At 50.0% G+C, this 18,483-nt stretch overlaps 1 protein-coding gene across 1 annotated transcript in view; it reads left to right on the top strand.

Moving 5' to 3' along the window:
* The window catches only part of COL4A2 (collagen type IV alpha 2 chain), a 170,209-nt gene that overhangs the window by 107,745 nt on the left and 43,981 nt on the right, over positions 1-18,483 (top strand). The window contains exons 9-20 of the mRNA XM_053563521.1: positions 341-376; positions 484-546; positions 2,787-2,822; positions 4,881-4,922; positions 6,886-6,984; positions 8,918-8,953; positions 9,481-9,531; positions 10,514-10,558; positions 15,482-15,535; positions 16,345-16,411; positions 17,111-17,221; positions 17,682-17,831. Coding sequence (XP_053419496.1) covers positions 341-376; positions 484-546; positions 2,787-2,822; positions 4,881-4,922; positions 6,886-6,984; positions 8,918-8,953; positions 9,481-9,531; positions 10,514-10,558; positions 15,482-15,535; positions 16,345-16,411; positions 17,111-17,221; positions 17,682-17,831 — 790 coding nt within the window. The remainder of the gene's footprint in view (positions 1-340; positions 377-483; positions 547-2,786; positions 2,823-4,880; positions 4,923-6,885; positions 6,985-8,917; positions 8,954-9,480; positions 9,532-10,513; positions 10,559-15,481; positions 15,536-16,344; positions 16,412-17,110; positions 17,222-17,681; positions 17,832-18,483) is intronic.

The following is an 18,483-nucleotide window of genomic DNA, read 5'->3' as shown; positions in this document are numbered from 1 at the left end:
CGGGATCCAGTGCAAATTCTCAGTGAACAGAATAACCAAGTGAACTCCAAGTCATGAGAATGAGTGCAGTGAAGGAGTGCTTAGGATGTTGGAATAATCCAGAACTCTGATGATTTTTAAACTATCTTATTTCTATTCAGAACATCTTTGATCTTATATTTAATTATAGGCTTATCTCTTTTCCATGTTCATGGCACTACAAGCCATTAGTCATTAGGGTGAAGAACTCCTGATAAGACTTATAATATTTCACATGTATATTTCAACTGTGCAATAAGATGTACCTAAATCTAAAGATACTTAAAAGCTACAACTCTTAAACTTATTTCCTCTCCATTAGGGTGAATCTGGAGAGCCTGGAATAGTTGGTTTCCAGGTAAGTTTATTTTTATTACATGACATTCCAACAAAAGCTTAGGAACTTCATGTGTCCGGCTACTAGGCTACCTCTCTTCAAAACATTCTCTTATTGTCTGTCTGCAGGGGCCACCTGGCCGCCCTGGGCCTCTGGGGCCGATGGGTCCAGTGGGAGCTCCGGGAAGACCAGTAAGTACCCAGTACCCATGCGCACTCCGGGTCACTGTCGCGTCACCTCCCACACGTAGCTGCTTCTGCTGTTGAATGTGGATGAAAGCTCTAAGACAACTGTGATGCTTGGAGTCACTGTGGAAAATACCCAGGAAAGGGGCAATTCTTTGCAGGCATTCTGCTGCGATTTACATTGGAGAATAAGGACGCAAAATTGTGGTCAGCTCACTACCAGTGGTCAGCTCACTGCCTGTAGTCAGCTCACTGCCAGTGGTCAGCTCACTGCCTGTGGTCAGCTCACTGCCTGTGGTCAGCTCACTACCAGTGGTCAGCTCACTGCCTGTGGTCAGCTCACTACCAATGGTCAGCTCAGTGCCTGTGGTCAGCTCACTACCAGTGGTCAGCTCACTGCCTGTGGTCAGCTCACTACCATGGTCAGCTCACTGCCTGTGGTCAGCTCACTGCCAGTCATGTCGAGTTTTAAAGTAGTGCTGGCAGGTGCCCTTCTGGTCATGCATAGCTCCCCTAGCCCCACACCTACTGGGGCCACAAAGGGCAAAGAAAACCAAAGTCCACAGATCAGTAAGGAGAAAACAGGCTTTGCTTGGGCCATGCCTGTCACGACAGTTGTGTCACAGTCAGGCCATGCCCATCACGGCAAGTATATCACAGCCGGGCCATGCCCATCACGGCAGGTGTATCATAGCCAGGCTATGCCCATCATGACAGAAGTGTCACAGCCAGGCCATGCCCATCACGGCAGGTGTATCACAGCCAGGCCATGCCCATCATGGCAGGTGTATCACAGCCTGACAATGCCTATCATGGTAGGTATGTCACAGCCGAGCCGTGCCTGTCACAGTCAAGCAATGCCCATCACAGCAGATGTGTCACAGCTGGGCCATACCCGTCATGGTAGGTGAGCTGTTGGCCTTGGTAGCACCCGGCTGAGAGGAGGTCTATGGGGATCCTTCCTCCTCCTGCAAATCAAGTGGCAGAGTGAGGCATGACAGGACATGTATTGGGGTGCAGGGTGCCCGCTGCAGGGACAGAGCGTGGAGCAGGTGAGTTGCTAGAGCTCACACAGCCCTTTGGCCACCTCAGTGCACCGTGACCTGGAAGGCAGACTGGCCACTGCACCAGGGTTTCTGGCGCCCTCACATCCCATGTTTTTTAGTATAGTGAGGCAGGTGGGCCTTAAATTATTCAAGGAGAGATTTTTGGCTGTAGGTGTGAGAGACCATCTCATAGGAAACCACTGCTCCAGATTGAGACAAGCTGTTGGGGACACTGTGGTATCAGTTTCTTGATGGACACTGAGAGAAAATGGACATGTGTGCATTTGGGGAGATTCTACCATCGTTAACAGTCGGGAGGCCAGTGCTCAGCATTTTCTTCAGACATACTAAGAGATTTTGTTTTTGCAAAGCAAATCTCCCTGGTGCTATGAAAGCTTTTGGCAAGTGGTCCTCACCTGTGAGAGATCTGGACAAAGGGGATGGGACAAGGGCCGTAAGGTGAGAGGTCTCAGCCTCTAACTGCAGGCGTGCAGCTTCGTCCTAGCACCCAGGCCACGTGGTCAGAGTTTTTGTACCTTAAATACACAGTTCAGAGAAGGCTGACAGCAGATGGCGCTCACTAGGTCCACACCTGGTGACGCTCACTAGGTGTGCGGGTGGTGGCGCTGGTGGTGCTCACTAGATGTGCAGCTGGTGGGGCTCATTAGGCCCGCAGCTGGTGGTGCAGCCCAGGCTTGTCCATGATGCCTTCACATCTGTCCCTTTGTGCTCAAACGCTCTCCCCGAGCATTTTAAAAGCATTCATCCAAGTATGGTGCTGCCACTGAGAGCTTTGCAGATGGACTTCCCACTCTGCTGTGCTGGCCTGTAGATTAACGTCGTCTGTGAACATGTACTGAGCCACCAGCAGGAACAGTGGACAAGGTTTTGTGGGGACTCCCAGAGGGAGGGAGGACTGTCCCTGTGTCCCAGGGCCTGAGACCTTGCAAAGTGATCAGAACAAACACAGAGGGGGCGCGGGTGAAGTCAAAGCCTAAACACAAAAGCAAAGCAGAAACAGCTGTGCGTAGCCGACCAGCCCTCTGTGTGAGCCGGAGCTGCCCTGGGCCTTCTGCTCGGCCCTCACCCTGCACGGCATTCTAAATATACAGCAAATGGCTTTCCCAGAGCTTCCTAGCAGATGTTATCTGGGTCCTGGGGTAAAGAAAATAGTTCACAAGTTTCTTTGTATTTGTGCAGGGACCACCCGGACCCCCTGGACCAAAAGGACAGCCCGTAAGTTGGTTGCTGGGACAAGGGGGAGGGGACTTGAGCGTCTGTGGGTGTGTTGTGTATCATTAATCGACTCAGTTGATAACTATTGTTTGTGTTAGGATGAGGGCCGTTCTCTAGGTTTCTAAGGGGTGACTCTGCGGGTAGATGCAGTGGTGTATCTGGGTCACTTGGTGCACGGAACGAACAGATATGTGGGGACCTGCTGCCTGCATGTAGTGATGACTGCTGACACAGAGTAGACGACAGGAGCAGCTCGTGTTCATCCGTGTGACAAATTGTTGTAGGGAGGCCGTGAGGTTCTCCCAGCTGTCACCTCTGGGAGTGCGGTCACTGACGCTCAGGGCAGGCCACAGTGTTCTCATCAGAGAAAGATTATTAAGTTGGTTGGAGCACAATGAAGCAGGTGGTTCATTAGGAATTTGAGAACAGAGCGGGGGCTCATTATGACCCAGGAAAGTTGTGTAGATGTCCAAGGCAGAGCAATGAGGGAAGTATTTAATCAAAACTCAGCTTGAGTCTCCTCTAGTCAGGAACTGCCCTGCCTTGGGTCGAGGGTGCTCAAGCCCCCGCATTCCCACAGCTGCTGCACGCGGAGCCCCAAGTCTGTGGCCCCAGGCCCCCACTACCTCTGACAGGGCTTCCGGCCTGCGTTCACTGAGCCTGCCAGACACCCCATGGCCTGACGGCCTTGCAGGGGATGAGAAGTGTCCAGAGCCAAGAGCAGTGGATGCCGGACTGGGTAGCTGGACCGAGGGGCTGCAGCCAACCCCCCAGCTCAGGCGCAAGCCTCAGATCTCTATAAACACAAACCCCCCTCCTCGCCCCCAACCAGGGCACTTCCGGCAACTTTGATGGCAGCTCGGGAGGCAGGGAGGGACCTTGGGGAACCCTGCAGACTGCATCCTCATCTGGCCTGGCTATGTCTCAGTGCTTTGATTTCAGCTCTGAGCCAGGTGGGAAAGCAGCAAAAAGCAAAACTTAATTAAAGGTTTTGTTTTTATTTTCAGAAAGTATCTGGACATTACAGGGGGTGGGCGGTACACTGCAGGGGGAAGATCAGATAGGGCTTCAGAGCCTGTCATCACTGTGGACGCAGGAGCCTGGGAAAAAAGCAAAGCATTGAAGGTGGAGGAAAAAGCCAGGCACAGTGGCTCATGCCTGTAACCTCAGCACTCTGGGAGGCTGAGGCAGGTGGATTGCCTGAGCTCAAAAGTTCCAGACCAGCCTGAGCCAGAGCGAGACCTCGTCTCTAAAAATAGCTGGGGGTTGTGGCAGGTGCCTGTGGTCCCAGCTACTTGTGGGAGGCTGAGGCAAGAGAATCGCTTGAGCCCAAGAGTTTGAGGTTGCTGTGAGCTGTGACGCCAGAGCACTCTCCCGGGGGCAACCAAGTGAGACTCTGTCTCAAAAAAAAAAATGAGAGTGGAAGAAAAGAGCTCTGTGTCTGTGACACATGAACTTCTGGCCTCAGGTGTCGTGTGTACTAGGCCTCGACGGCAGGGCTGGGTCCCACCTCCCGTATGTGGTATGAAACTGTTAAATATTGCTGAGACACTAGGCCTAGCTCTGCCTCTTCAGCAAAAAAGATGATGAAAAGTTTAGATAAAACCCAAAAATCACTTAAAATCACCAAATTCCAATTGATTTGTAAAGCCTCTTAAAATCATTAAAAAGGTAGGGAATATTTATATGAAACTGGGATTACTCTACCAAAACAAGAAAAGGCTCTATCAGAGGAGAGAATGAACAGGCTGCTTCCCACGGGTGAATGGGCCAGAGCCCAAGGAGAGGCCCTCAGATGACAAGTGTAGAGACGGGCGGCCAGCGGGGAAGTTGGGAGGACCAGACCCAGGCACAGCGCTCCTGCTGCTTGGTCCAGGCCTCAGCAAAGGATGTAATGATGTGACTGGTTTCTGGAGGATGAAGCCGGGCTGTTACGCAGGCGTAGCTTGGTGACGGTGCAGATTGTAGGGTCCTGAGTTTCTTTTTCAAAAAAAGAAATATATCACTGTGATTATTTATTGACTTTTTAAAATGTACAAATATTATTTCTCTTTTCAGGGCAACAGAGGACTTGGTTTTTATGGAGAAAAGGGAGAAAAGGTAAAGGAAACCTGGTAGATTTGAGCAGAGGTGGGTAGCCATGAGGAAACAGATCCTGCTGACGGCTAAATTTTATGCTGTGTCCTTGAGGTGACCTACAAATAGACCGTCTGCAAAGGAAGCATTGTAAGGTGCCAGGTTATCGAACGCGCTCTACTGAGTAGGGATCAGTGGTAGAAAATGTGAGCCATCTACCCTGGCCTCGAGTCAACACAGCCCGTCTTCAGCATTCAGAAGTAAAGTGGTTCCCCTGAGGTTGTCTTCCAGTGTGTGCAATCCAGGGGTGACAGAGGGGGCTGCAGACGAGGCTGAAGACTGACGGGGAGCCACAACAGGGGCCAGGGGACCTCAGGAACCATCACTAGCTGGACTTGAAGGCAGGAACAAGGACCACGTGACTTTTGTAATTCCTTTTGCAGATGTGAAGACCTCAGGGCCTTGCAGAATAGCAGACATGGTCAAGTGTTGGGAGTCCCAACATGGGGCTCCTACCCAACAACCAAACCGCACAGATTCATAACCCCATTACAGTGACAGGAAACCCATGTACCCACCACAGAACAGACTTGTCCCTTTGACATCAGGATTTGAACATTTTCCCTGCATTTTCCTTTCTGCTTTTTGAGTGAAGAGCATATTAAGTGGAGTCCCCTGTACTGCTCAGGTGTGAAGAGGAAAGGCTTCATTCTTTGCCTTAATACCATAGAAGAAATCATAAAAGGAAAACATTGAAGATACGAACACATAAACATGTAAAGCCCCATACAATGAAATATAACAAAATAACAAAAGAAAAGAAAGAGAAAAATCTGAATTCCCTGGTGAGAGGAGAGAATAGTCACATTAGATACAAGGGAGACGCATTCGGTGTCTATAATCTACAATGAGCTTATCAAGTCATTAATAAAATCATCGAGACCCTTTTAGGTACAGGGAGAAGAACAAACCGTCGTAGGTATTTTTAAGATTACCCAGACTGCAGGTGCCCAGACTGCACGGGGCAGCTGCTTTCTGCCCTGATACGTCAGCCCTCTCAATCTGCCATTCACTTTATCTGATGGCTGGGCTCAGACGTGCGTTACACAGTTGATGTGAGGAATAGTGGAGAAAACACGATGACAGCTCCTTTTGTGCCAGTTAGTCTCTGGGAGGCAGAGCCAGAGTCCCTGCAGGGTCTCTGCCCCGCAATGTTGGGGACAGGTGGGTTTCATTACCTGCTGGTCAGGGCAGAGTGTTTCCTGCTAACAGTAAAAATGCAAATTAAAGCAAACTTGGGCTATTCATTTAAGACTGCTTTTTATTATACAAAAACACTTTTAACCAGTAAAGTAGTCTTTCATTTCTTAGGCACTTCTGGGTGCCAACCTTGGTAAGCAAAGGAGTGGTTAGTACCTGCCAAAAATCATAAAGACATTTCGCCTCCCCACCTGATAATTTCCCCGTATAGGAATTTATTGTAAGGAGTTAATTCCACAGAAGCAAATGCAGCACAAAATTGTGAGCAGGCCTTGTGGCTTTTGTACGTGAGTTCTAAATGGTTACCAATGAAAGCGAGATACAAACAATTTCACATTATGATTATTTCATTTTGTTGTGATTATTTTAGGATTATAGGTTTCAAATTGGTATATATATGGTAAGTAATATGCAAAAATTAAAAGAGCAGTATTGTGGTGAGATTATGTTTTTAACGGTGCATCTTACAAGGGTACACGTGAAACTTACTAAATGTAGAATATAATTGTCTTAACACAATAACTAAGAAAATGCCAGGAAGGCTATGTTAACCAGTGTGATGAAAATATTTCAAATTGTATATAAAACTAGCGCATGGTACCCCATGATTGCATTAAGGGACACAGCTATGATTTAATTTAAAAAAAAAAAAAAGATTATGTTTTTATTCACATTGCACAGTTTCCTTTCGATGTAAAGGTGAGTGCTTTTGCCACCCAACACGCAGGGTGACGTAGGACAGCCTGGACCCAACGGGATCCCATCAGACACCCTCCACCCCATTGTGGGGCCCACGAGGACCACCTTCCTCCCAGACCAGTACAAGGTAAGGCAGCTTTGTTACTGGAATTTCTTTCTTCAGCAGGTCCTTGTCTCGGGGATTCAAAGAATAAACCCACGGACCACAGATCAGTGGTTAGATAGGATTTTATTAAACAGAAAGGAATACGGAAGTAGAGAGTATAAGAGCTTCTGGCAAAGGGAAGGACCCGAGTGAGAAGTCTCCACACGTGTCCTTTGTCTAGGGGCATAGAGTCTAGAGAACTACATTTTGGCCAGGACTTGGTGGAAAAACACGTTTTCAAAGTTAATGAGTGTATTGTTGCGGTCCATCCGCTGGGAGCGAGATTATCAGGTCTTTGCAGTTTTTGTCTCTGGGAAGGGATTAGGGTGTGTGCTCCCTACACCAGGTGGAACCACCCAGAACCTTTCAGGCTGCTTTGTCAGGATCTTGCTAGAGCCCAGAGAGTGTGGCAGCCTAGAGATGGGGGGTCCCCTTCTACCCCTGAGTGGGGAGGAATCCTATATCAGCTTCAGCAAAACCAATTGTTTTCACAGCTAAACTAAAAAAGGAAAAGAAACAAGGATAATTGTATTCAAACAATTACATTCCAAGTGGAAAAATCCTCACCACCAAATTGGCAAATTATGCCTGGAAACACAAGTAGGCCTTTGGAATGTTCTATCTGCTTCCAGACAGTTACTAGATTCATAGTGGAAGAGTCTCATCAGTCCCTCATCTTAAAAATTGTAGCAAATTTGAAGCAGTCTGAGAATCCATTAAAAAGCCTCAATTCTACCCTGAAGTACAAGAGTCTCCAACATGGACAAAGGTTTATGGATGTTTCGTATTTCCAAGCCAGAGTCCTGGAACTATCTGGGCAAAATGTTGTATTCTGCAAACTAAAACCCACTTTTTCTTCTTTATTCATATGAAATATTTTCTCAAACTTTTTTTTTTTTTGGCTCAAGATCAGTTTTCAGACACTTTCTGTATAATTCAACTAATGTTCTGTTTGATGTAAATCTTACTCTGAGTCTGAAGTCGAGACTGGCACCCTGATGTCCTGGGGATGGTGCTGCCCCGTCCCTGCTCGCTTAGGCAGGTCACTGGATCCTCCTGAGCTTGCTGTTCCTCCGTGTCAGGGGAACTGAAAATCTTCACAAGTGGAACATGATTCCCACCTCTCAAGTGTGTGTCCTCATGGGGTTTGGGTCCTGGGCCATGGGTGGGAGTGGGCAGGTAAGACCCCTGCCCTCAGGGCAGAATCAGCTCCAAGAGCCGTAGCCCCAGTGATGAGCGGCCATTGACAAGAGCCTCCTTGGGGGGCGTGGTAGGCAGGGCCTATGTCCAGTCTCAGGAGAGGATCCCAAGCGTGGTGGGGGGTCAGAGCAGATTTGGGCCCTGCCGAGGAGCCCACATTTCTGCTTTTTATGCAACAGAAGAGAAGTCTGCCCAGGCGGCCTGCAGGGGGCAGTTGTAAGCTTCAGGGGTCCCACCTGCTTACCTGGGGCATTTTAGATGAGAAGTGGGGGGAATCCTACAGAACTGACATTGCTTTTAAAGGCGCTTTTCCTCTGCGCTTTAATGTGTTCCAAATGCATCTTTTTCTCAGAGGACCATCCCAGTATCTTACTCACAACGAGTATTTTCATGAGGGCTTTTTTCCTGGCCACTTGCTGTTAATGTGAGCCTGAGACGGTGGAGGGTGAAAAGAAAGCCTCAGCCAGAAAAGCCAGACCTTCTGGTCACATGAGGAAATAATACGTGATTCTTCTTATCTTGTGAAAATTTAGAATACATTTTTTGCCCTTTGAATTTTGAAGCTGCAAAATTGAGGATTCATTTTTCACAGTGAATTTATAATGATTGTTTGAAGTTTCAGTACTCTTCAGCTCCTGTTGTAAACCCTAAGCAATTTTTAAACATCACCACAATCAAATTAATAAGAGCTTCTTATTTCTTATATTCTCCGCAGGGTGAAAAAGGCAGTGAGGGAGAACCAGGAGTAAAAGTGAGTCGAGTCGTGGAAACGCCCCTCCTCACCTGTTGTCCCCAAGTTCGGCGGTCCCTCCGGGGATGACAGACGGGGCCGTGTGCCCAGCACCCTCAGGCCGCTTCCTCACCCACTTGTCTGCAGCCAGAAAGTGGCAGCATTTACTCTTAATCTCTCTTTGCAGAAGCCAGTTTTAGCGTTTTGTCCTTTTTGCATCATAAACACTGTTCAGGAAACAGCATTTTCTGAAGTTAGTAAACGCAACACAAAGTTGTGCTGGCCAGTGGGGTGGCTTCCCATGGTCAAGGCCACCGCTGTGCCCTGCCTCTTTCATCTTTGCTGCACCTGTTCCCAGATTTCCATCCTCCCTCCCTCATTGTCACATAGGTATGGCCCTGACAGATGTTTCATGGCTAAGTGACAATTCGGGCCAGCTGTAGCTCCCTAAGGATCTTCCTAGGGCTCTCCCGTGCCAGAGCAGAGCAGAGAGTCGGGGGACACAGGCCGGGACAGTGACCTCCTTCACGCTCTCTGTTCTCTCCTAGGGCATTTCCTTAAAGGGAGAAGAAGGAACCACGGGCTTCTCGGGAGCGAGGGTAAAGCACGCGCCTTATTACTGTGCTTGTTTGTTTTGTTTTGTTTTCCAAATAGACTTTTGTTTTTAGAGCAGTTTTGGGCTCACAGCAAAACTGAGCAGAAAGTACAGAGAAGTCCCGTTACTCTCCCCCACACACAGACACCCCCAAGTGGCACATCAGCTGATCTACCAAGCCCACTGGACCATCCTTCCCGCCCAGTAACTGGGTGTCCCAAATGGGGCCCTCCCTTTGGGGATGGAGGGAACACAGCACTGTGTGTCAGGCTACATTCATCTCTGGGAACCAAAAATATAGAAATCTCAAACCCATGCTGGTTTCTGGTCACCACGGGTGAGTTCAGTAAGATGTCCGTAACTTGGGGGGAGGCAGGGTGTCCTCCCAAAACTGAGTCGGCCACCTAAGACGTCTCACCCTCAGAGCCTTGACCTCAGCTCCACAGTCAAACCCAGCTGTGGCTGGGAGAGGTGGTCCACGGCCCGCATCCAGGAGGAAGAGAAAGTGGCACTTTGGTGACTGGTCACCACTGCCACTAAAAAGACACTTGTCACAGTGTCCAAAATTAAGAATAAAGAGGCTCATTAGAACATTGACATAGCTGCCTTTCCATATACACTCCTCCATACTTAAGTGGTAGGAATGAGGCTAAAAAGATTTGCCTTCTTTGAAAAATAAGCCTTCCTATGGTTTTAATGTCCTTCATAGTAAACTTAGCTAAGCTATTTTTATGTATTTTGCTTCCTTGAAAAGATCAATGCTTTTATCACAGTCATATATTCTTAACTCTCAACTTTCAAGGGGGAAGAGTTGCCTTTGATATTCAGTTTCATGGCTTGTTACAGCTCCTCACATCTGGACCAGAGGCTAGTCCTGTCGTCCAACAGAATTTTTCTTTTAGCAGCAAAAATTCCTGTAATAAAACCCTGTGGAAATTCTTACTGTATTCTGAGCTGTTATCACTTCTGTTTTCTGTTCAACCCAGGGTGCCCCCGGCTTTGATGGTGAGAAAGGATTCCCAGGACAGAAAGTAAGTTTGATGCGTAAAAGGGAATCTTCCCTGGGCCTCAGTATCCCAGGAAAGAACACTCATCCTCAGAAAGGCATTGAGAATGTGCCCTGCACCTGTGCCATACAAGTCACCCTTCCTCCCGCTCAGTCTCAACTGAGTGAGAGCTCTGACCTTGTCTCTCCGTTTTGCAAATCCATCCCACCTTCTCCCCCTCAAAGTTTCCATCATTCAGCTCCGACCAGCCAGGGCAGCCGGTGTGGAGAGGGCAGCGAGGAAGGCGCCCTGGCAGCCCTCACATCTAACAGCAAAGGTCTGAACTGTCCATATTGTTCAGCCCCTGGATTTTTCCACCTCGTCCTAGAGATTGTTCTGCATTATCACGTAGCTTCATTCTTTAACAAGTTGCAGTGAACTGCAGTAAATGGACCCAGCGTCCTTGGCTACACCCTCTAGGTAGTTTCCACATTTCCAACAGACATGTGGTCAGCTCTTTGGCACACACACCTGGGTGCCCACAGGCTCATATTTCCATTGTCTAAACCTAGTAGGTGCCTAGAAATAGATGTTTTTTAATATATTAGTTCAGCCTCAGAATCCTGATTCCATGGAGGCCCACCCATGGCTCCATAGCAGGGTATGACACCTGCCGGGGAAGGGGGGCTGCAGCACATTTGTCCTGGGATAGGGGGACTTGCCTCCCACTGTACACTCCCATATCCTCTGCTCAGGCAGGGCCATCCTGGCCCAGCATTTTGGTTCTAGACACGTGCAGTCAACGCCAGTCCTGTTACTTCTGAAACTTCAGTTGGTCTTGTTCCCATTCCTCCCTTTTACCCTGAGCTGAGGCTGGGGTCTGATGCCAGGCTCTGCCCTAACTACACCCAACCTTTCATAACATTAGTTACTGATCAGAATGTCCCCAGAGGTAGTGCACCGGAGCCACAGCCCTCAGACCTGCTCCCCAAAGGATTATAAAAAGCTGCAGCTATAAAGGGCCAAAGTCTAAAGCAGACATGAGCGTCAGTGACTTCTTTCCACTCATCCCATAATTAAAGTGCTGCTGTTAATTCCTTGCCATCCCAGTGAAATCAGAGTGATCATTAGTTTTTCTATCCCCAAAGATGCACCTGGGCACAGCTTCCCCTTGACCTCAGTGAACTGCATGGCCCAGAAGTGAGGATGGTGAGGGCCGTGAGGATGATCAGGGCCATGAGAATGGCCAGGGTGGTGAGCATGACCAGGGCGGTGAGGATGGCCAGGGTGGTGAGGATGGTGAGGGCCATGAGGATGGCCAGGGTGGTGAGGATGGTGAGGGCCATGAGGATGGCCAGGGTGGTGAGGATGGTGAGGGCCGTGAGGATGGCCAGGGTGGTGAAGATGGCGAGGGCGGTGAGGATGGCCAGGGCGGTGAGGATGGCGAGGGCTGTGAAGATGGCCAGGGTGGTGAGGATGGCCAGGGTGGTGAGGATGGCGAGGGCTGTGAGGATGGTGAGGGCCGTGAGGATGATCAGGGCGATGAGAATGGCCAGGGTGGTGAGCATGACCAGGGCGGTGAGGATGGCCAGGGTGGTGAGGATGGCCAGGGTGGTGAGGATGGCCAGGGCGGTGAGGATGGCGAGGGCTGTGAAGATGGCCAGGGTGGTGAGGATGGCCAGGGTGGTGAGGATGGCCAGGGTGGTGAGGATGGCGAGGGCCGTGAGGATGGCGAGGGCCGTGAGGATGGTGAGGGCTATGAGGATGGTGAGGGCTGTGAGGACTGCAGGCTCCCTTTTTGAGCTTGCTTTCTGCAGTTGTGACAACTTGGAAATCACAGATTTGTCCACTGAAGTGGGTTAAAGGGAGACAGTTTACTTGAGTATACAAATAGGAAACAGACAGGACTACACAGATGACTCAGACGTCCTCCTCGTCCTGGCCGCAGCTGTGTCTGTCCTGCCCCGGCCAGGTCCTGTCCATTGCGCAACTGACTTTCGTTGTACTCAGACTTCAGCTTAATGATATAAAATAAAGTCAAAACCCAAAAGCAGCTCCAAGAGACAACTGTGGCCATAACAGTGCACCAAATGGGAGGAGCCGAAAGAGACTGTCTGTCCTGGGAAAGGTTTTCTTTCCTCTCCATGAAGACAGAGTTGGGTGGCCCTCATTTCCATGGAGGTTAAGGGACCATCTATCAGTTCTAACCGTTTCTAAAAGGGACTGGAGAAGTGTGTTTTATGAATTTGGTTATCTTAAATTTTCTAGAAAATTAGAGGTTGTTTCCACCCTGCCTTTTCTAGGGGAAACATATTTTTAGTAACGGAGTAAAAGCTTTCCACAGCTAGAGTTATTTTGAAAAGTGTTCATTGTATTGAAATCTCACTGACTTTCTTGTATGTAAATGCCATTTCTTTTGTAGGCTGGCAGAAGTTCTTTAAGGACATGCTTTCCTGAGGCACACAGAGTCAGCCTGGCTGCTGCTCCCGTGCCCATTAAAATGAAAAAGGGCACCGTGAACACACGAGCAGTAGGCAGCGAGGGAGGCGTCTCCTCTGCTTCTGACCCTGGGCCCCTCCTAAGGGCTTTGGCTCAGTCCGTAGGGCGCCGGCCCCATATACCGAGGGTGGCGGGTTCAAACCCGCCCCGGCTGAACTGCAACCAAAAACTAGCCGGGTGTTGTGGCGGGCGCCTGTAGTCCCAGCTACTCGGGAGGCTGAGGCAAGAGAATTGCTTAAGCCCAGGAGTTGGAGGTTGCTGTGAGCTGTGTGACGTCATGGCACTCTACCGAGGGCCATAAAGTAAGACTCTGTCTCTACAAAAAAAAAAAAAAAAAAGGCTTTGGAAATCCGCATTTCCTTAAAAGAGTCTAATCATAAATTCTTTTTGTCTGTTGCCTGGGACTTCTGCCTAATGATTTTCTTCAACTTGATTTGAGTCATTTCTGCCTTTTTTTTTTTTTTTTGTAAACAGTCTTCCTCCTTCACCTGGGTAGAGTGCTGTGGCATCATAGCTCAAAGCAACCTCAATCTGTTGGGCTCAAGTGGTCCCCTTGCCTACTGCAGGCACCCACCATAACACCCGGCTAATTTTTCTATTTTTAGTAGAGATGGTGTCTTGCTCTTGCTCAGGCTGTTCTAGAACTCCTGAGCTCAGGCAATCCACCTGCCTCAGCTTCCCAGAGTGCTGGGATTACAGGCATGAGCCACCATGTCCAGCCAATGCATTTCTACCCTTGAAAAATAAACAATCAACTCAGTACTTCTAAAATTCTACAATCAGAACTTCCCATGTGTCACAGATAGGGCCTCACTGAATTCAAATTAGTGATGAGTTACTAAACTGGGGGAAGGGAGATGGGGAGAAGGAATGTACAGTTTCAAAGCACTTTATAATTATTCCTCTGAATTAGACAGTTGTCTAGGTGTCAGTTTCCTATCCGTTTCAGTCTCTCCTAGTGGTGGCTTCTGTGATGCTCCACTCAGCAGGAGCAGGGGCCTCAAAGCAGGGTCTCTGGGAACCAGTGGAGCCCCCGCCAGCGCCTTCCCAGGTGCAGGCACCAGCCTGCTCTGCGTGGCCACCCAGATAGCTCCTCCCGCCTCACACGGCACCTACCCCACCCCAGTTGCTGCATCTGCCACTGAGAAGCACAGAGGAAGAGCTTTATATCATTGTGACTTGAGGTCCCAGTCGCCCGGGGTTTGGTGGAAGTCTCAGAGGAACCCTGGGTGCTGTTGGGCCTTCCCCTTTCCCCAGCTGGCTTTACATAATGCCCAGCTAATTTCTAACTATTCAGACATATTTCAGAGGTAGCAGTGCTATCTTGGCTTATTCAGCAAAACTGGGGGCTCTTGGTATTGGGGGATGTTTGCTTTTGTTTGTTGATGATGTCACAGCACAGCTGAGTGATGCTTGGGGGTGGTACGGGGGGAAGCCTGGATTTGACAGGTTCTAGGGTGCGCACACAGCTGTGCACACAGCTCAGACTGAAGGCCAAGCAGCAACTTCTGGTCCCACATACTCGCTGAGGGTTTGTAGCTTCTGAGAAGTTTGCCGTTGCTGCCAAGCCTTCAGCTCCACCTAGTGTGAGAGAAAGTCCCAGTCTAAACCACCTGCGCACAGTGAAGCCCAACTCGCTTCAGGCTAAACAACCTGCCTTGCAGCGGAACTGCTCCTGGATATCAAAGCAGCCTCCAAAATAATCAAAGAACAGGCATTTCTTACACCTTTGGCATTTAGCATTCTGAGCTGGAAGAGCTGAGCCATACAAATTCTTTGACAAGGGAGAACACAGTTCTAGATTTTAGAAAGCTTTACTCACCTGTCCAGATACTTCCAGATGTGACTGTGATAAGGGTGACCTTTGTCTTTCAATAAATGCTCGATGGAATTAGAAATCAAAACTGAGGGTGACAGGGGTGCCAGGTCCTCAACACTTAACCCCACTGAGCAGTCACAAAAATCTCCGAGGTAGGGTAGCCCCGTACCCGAGCCCCCACAGCCGTTGTGAGGAAGGAGCCGCCATCCTCTGCAAACAATCCCTGCTGGAAGGAGGCCTGAGCCTGGTGAGGCCTCTGCTCTGGTGTGGAGAACATCTGGGGCAGAGGAGCCCGTGGTGCCACTACCATGACAGGACATTCGCCCACGTTCTTCAACCACTGCCATAAGCAAAGTGGTGCTTAAAAAAAAAAAAGAATGGAAGAAGGAACTATTATAAACAAAAAGAGAATCAAGGGACATGAGAGCCAAATGTTTTATTTGGACTTTGCCTCCTAATTCAAGCAAAGCAGCATTAAAAAGACATGTTTGAGAGCAAAATCAGGGAAAATGAAATACATACTGGGTTCACAAATTGAGCGAATTCTAGTTCCTTCTGTTAGCTGTACTAATGGTATTGCAGTGGCTTTTTTTTTTTTTTTAAGTTATCTGTTACAAATAAAAAATGGAAAACTCACCTCTTTCTTGCAGGGAAGCAAAGGCCTGGATGGTTTTCAAGGCCCGGATGGACCCAGAGGGCCCAAGGTGAGCCCCTGTGTCGTTTCTGCCCTCGTGGGGTCCTGCACATCCCTCTAGAGAGGAGGCATCCCCAGCCCTGAAGAGTATGAGATGGCAGGACACATGGCCCCCGATGCCAGGCGGATGAGGGGACAGAGATGGGCTGGCTGAGGAAGCACAGAGGACCAAGAGGGCATGTGGGAGCAGAGGGTGAGGGGCCCTGGTTCCAAGGCAGGAGAGCCTCGTCTAAATGACCCTCGGGGGGGGGCAGGGAGGTGGAGCGAGGGTGGCCCAGCTGAGAGGGGAGCTCACCAGGTGGGAAGTCCGTCCCCCTGGGTGGGGCAAATCTGAAGAGGACTTTGGAGCCCTGAGAGGCTCTAAGACCTGTGGGTCGTGACCCACAGGAACTATATTAAAGGGTCGCAGCATTAGGAAGGCTGAGAACCACTGCTCTGTGAGGTGCAGGCAGCATGTAGGGTTCTGTGTCCTACGGTACAGAGTACAGAAGGGTCCCTCCATGGCACACGCCATCCTTCCCTGCTCACCTTCGGCGGCGGGGGGAGTCAGATGACATCAACAGTGTATATAGTAACTACAGAAAGCACTCTCTGCTTTTGACAAGAGTCCAGGAAGGAGGCTGGCACCTGCCTGTCTTGTTCTCTGCATGTGACTGGAGCTGGGATGCGAGACCCCACAGCACAGTGGAGATGTACCCAGACACAGCCTGTGGCTCAGCCGACTTGCCAACTGGCAAGGGCACATTTGGCCTTATTCTTTGTCGCAATCTCCAAAAGGCTATTCTCACACAGTCCTCTTCTTCTCTTTCCTCTTTCTAGGGACAAGCAGGTGACCCAGGACCCCCAGGACCATCTGTCTACTCGCCACATCCTTCCCTGGCAAAAGGTGTGTGTGTGTGTGTGTGTGTGTGTGTGTGTGTGTGTGTGTGTGCAGTTTCCCCTGCATGGTTTAGCTAGAGGGGTAGCCAACCTGTGGCCCGCAGGCCACGTGCACATTATTTGAGAACTGTTTTGCTTGTCTTTGGTGGCAGATATCACGAAAGTGTGCGTGGACTGTTTCCTGCACTCACCCGCTCTCGTTAGTGTCTGTGTTTTTACTGTGAGGCCAGGACCACTCTCCTCCTCCAGCAGGTGGCAGACAGCAGGCTGTGCACCTATACGTCAGGAGCACGGATGCACGGTCCTAAACTTTCACGACAGATTTTCTAATCAAAGCAAAACAAAACTGGAAAAGGTGGTTAGAGCACTGCCTCCGAGAGTCCGGGTCTCAGTGTCTCTTCTCTCATCCCTGGGGCTCACCTGGCACAGCAGGTGTCACAAGACCATCATTTTGCCTCTGCACGAGGGAGCATGCACCACCTTCCGTGAGGCCCCACCAGTGGGGCTTCGTGGTTCTGGTTTCTCTATCTAGAATGTCACCTCACAAATCCAGTGGCTATTGTCCCAGTTACCTTCAGGTTTTCTCCTCCAAATGTAGCAAGATGCCTGAGCACCCCGTGCCGGCACAGAGTGTGGGTGTCCGGTAAATTGTGCTCACTGGAAAGTGAACACTGTGTGATTCTTGTTCTTCTTATCTTGGCTCCAGGTGTCAGAGGTGACCCAGGATTCCCAGGGTCCCATGGGGAGCCTGGAAGCCGGGGTGAGCAGGGAGACCCGGGCCCTCCAGGACGCCCTGGCATTTCCATCGGAGATGAAGGTAACGTGGCTTCATGGTACCAAAATCTGAGACCAAAAGCACCACACTCAGGTCTCAACCGAAGCTGCACTCTCAGAAATCTGGCATGCATGGGGGGGTGTCACACCGAGCCACTGCACACTGCCCCATGTCTCCCATGTCACGACTCTGACTAGGGCAGGTTGTACCATGGAGGAGGAGCGTGCACCATCCCATCAGTGGGCTGCGCAGAGTGTAGGGGTCATCTGATGTCGTTGCCAAGGCTTGATCACAGCTATCGGGCTGTTATCTAGGGGGCAAGGAGAAGTGTCCTTCTAAAGTTGAAAAGTGACAGTGAAATGTGCTAGCAGCATCTAGCCCTTGAGCTATTGGTGGGACTGTGAAGCCCAGTAGTCCTGCCAGGAGTCCCCCATGGATGTGGGCACACATGCAGCCAGGCGTTGACAGGAGACGTGTGTTGATGGATGCTACGGGATTTCAGATTTGAAGAGGGGCCTGCCCGGCGAGATGGGACCCAAAGGCTTTGCAGGAGACCCAGGCATCCCTGCACGCTACCCAGGCCCACCAGGAGCAGACGGAAAGCCAGGGCCCCCAGGACTTCCTGGACCTGCTGGAGAACCTGGACCTGATGGTGAGTGGAGGGAGCTGAAGGGAGGGGACCCTTTAGGGAGGCATGAACACTGTGGGTTTCTTTTTTCTGCTAAATAATTCTTTGAAGTGATGGAGTAGGCCAGTGGATTGGGGTGTGGTAGATTTGGGTAGACTAGGATGTCTTGGGTGCCTTCTGGGGCCCACAGCCACAGCCCTGTGGATCAGTCATTCAGCAGAATATCTGAGACGTGGACCTGGACACAGACACAGCTGGAATAGCCTCCCCCGTGTCTGGGCAACAAAGCCCACACACCTCCTTTCAGGGCGAGGCCTCATACTTGGCTTGCAGCCTCTGTCCTCTGTTTCACCAGCCATTTTAATCACACCTGACAGTCGGGCTTCCCAGCCCATGCAGAGCCCAAGCCACCCTGACAAGGGGATAGTAGTTGACGACAAGAAGCAATGGCTACTCTGTCTGCAGAAGTGAGTGGCAGCCATCAGCCCAAGCCAAGACAGACAACCGTAGACATCTGTCAATGAGACAAATGTAAGGGTGGCCCCCAGTGCATCACTGAGAGGGCACCAGCCGGGCCCTGCAGATAATGGGGTTCCTGTAGCTCATCCTTTACTTAAAAACACTCCATCTAAGGAGGCTGGAAAATGAGTCGTGCAAGCTTGAGTTGCCTCCAAAT

This window comes from Nycticebus coucang, chromosome 15 (assembly GCF_027406575.1).
Source record: "Nycticebus coucang isolate mNycCou1 chromosome 15, mNycCou1.pri, whole genome shotgun sequence".
Classification (NCBI taxonomy): Eukaryota; Metazoa; Chordata; class Mammalia; order Primates; family Lorisidae; genus Nycticebus; species Nycticebus coucang.
The sequence above is the reverse complement of the archived record's forward strand: the minus strand, read 5'-3'. Positions and strand labels throughout refer to the sequence as shown.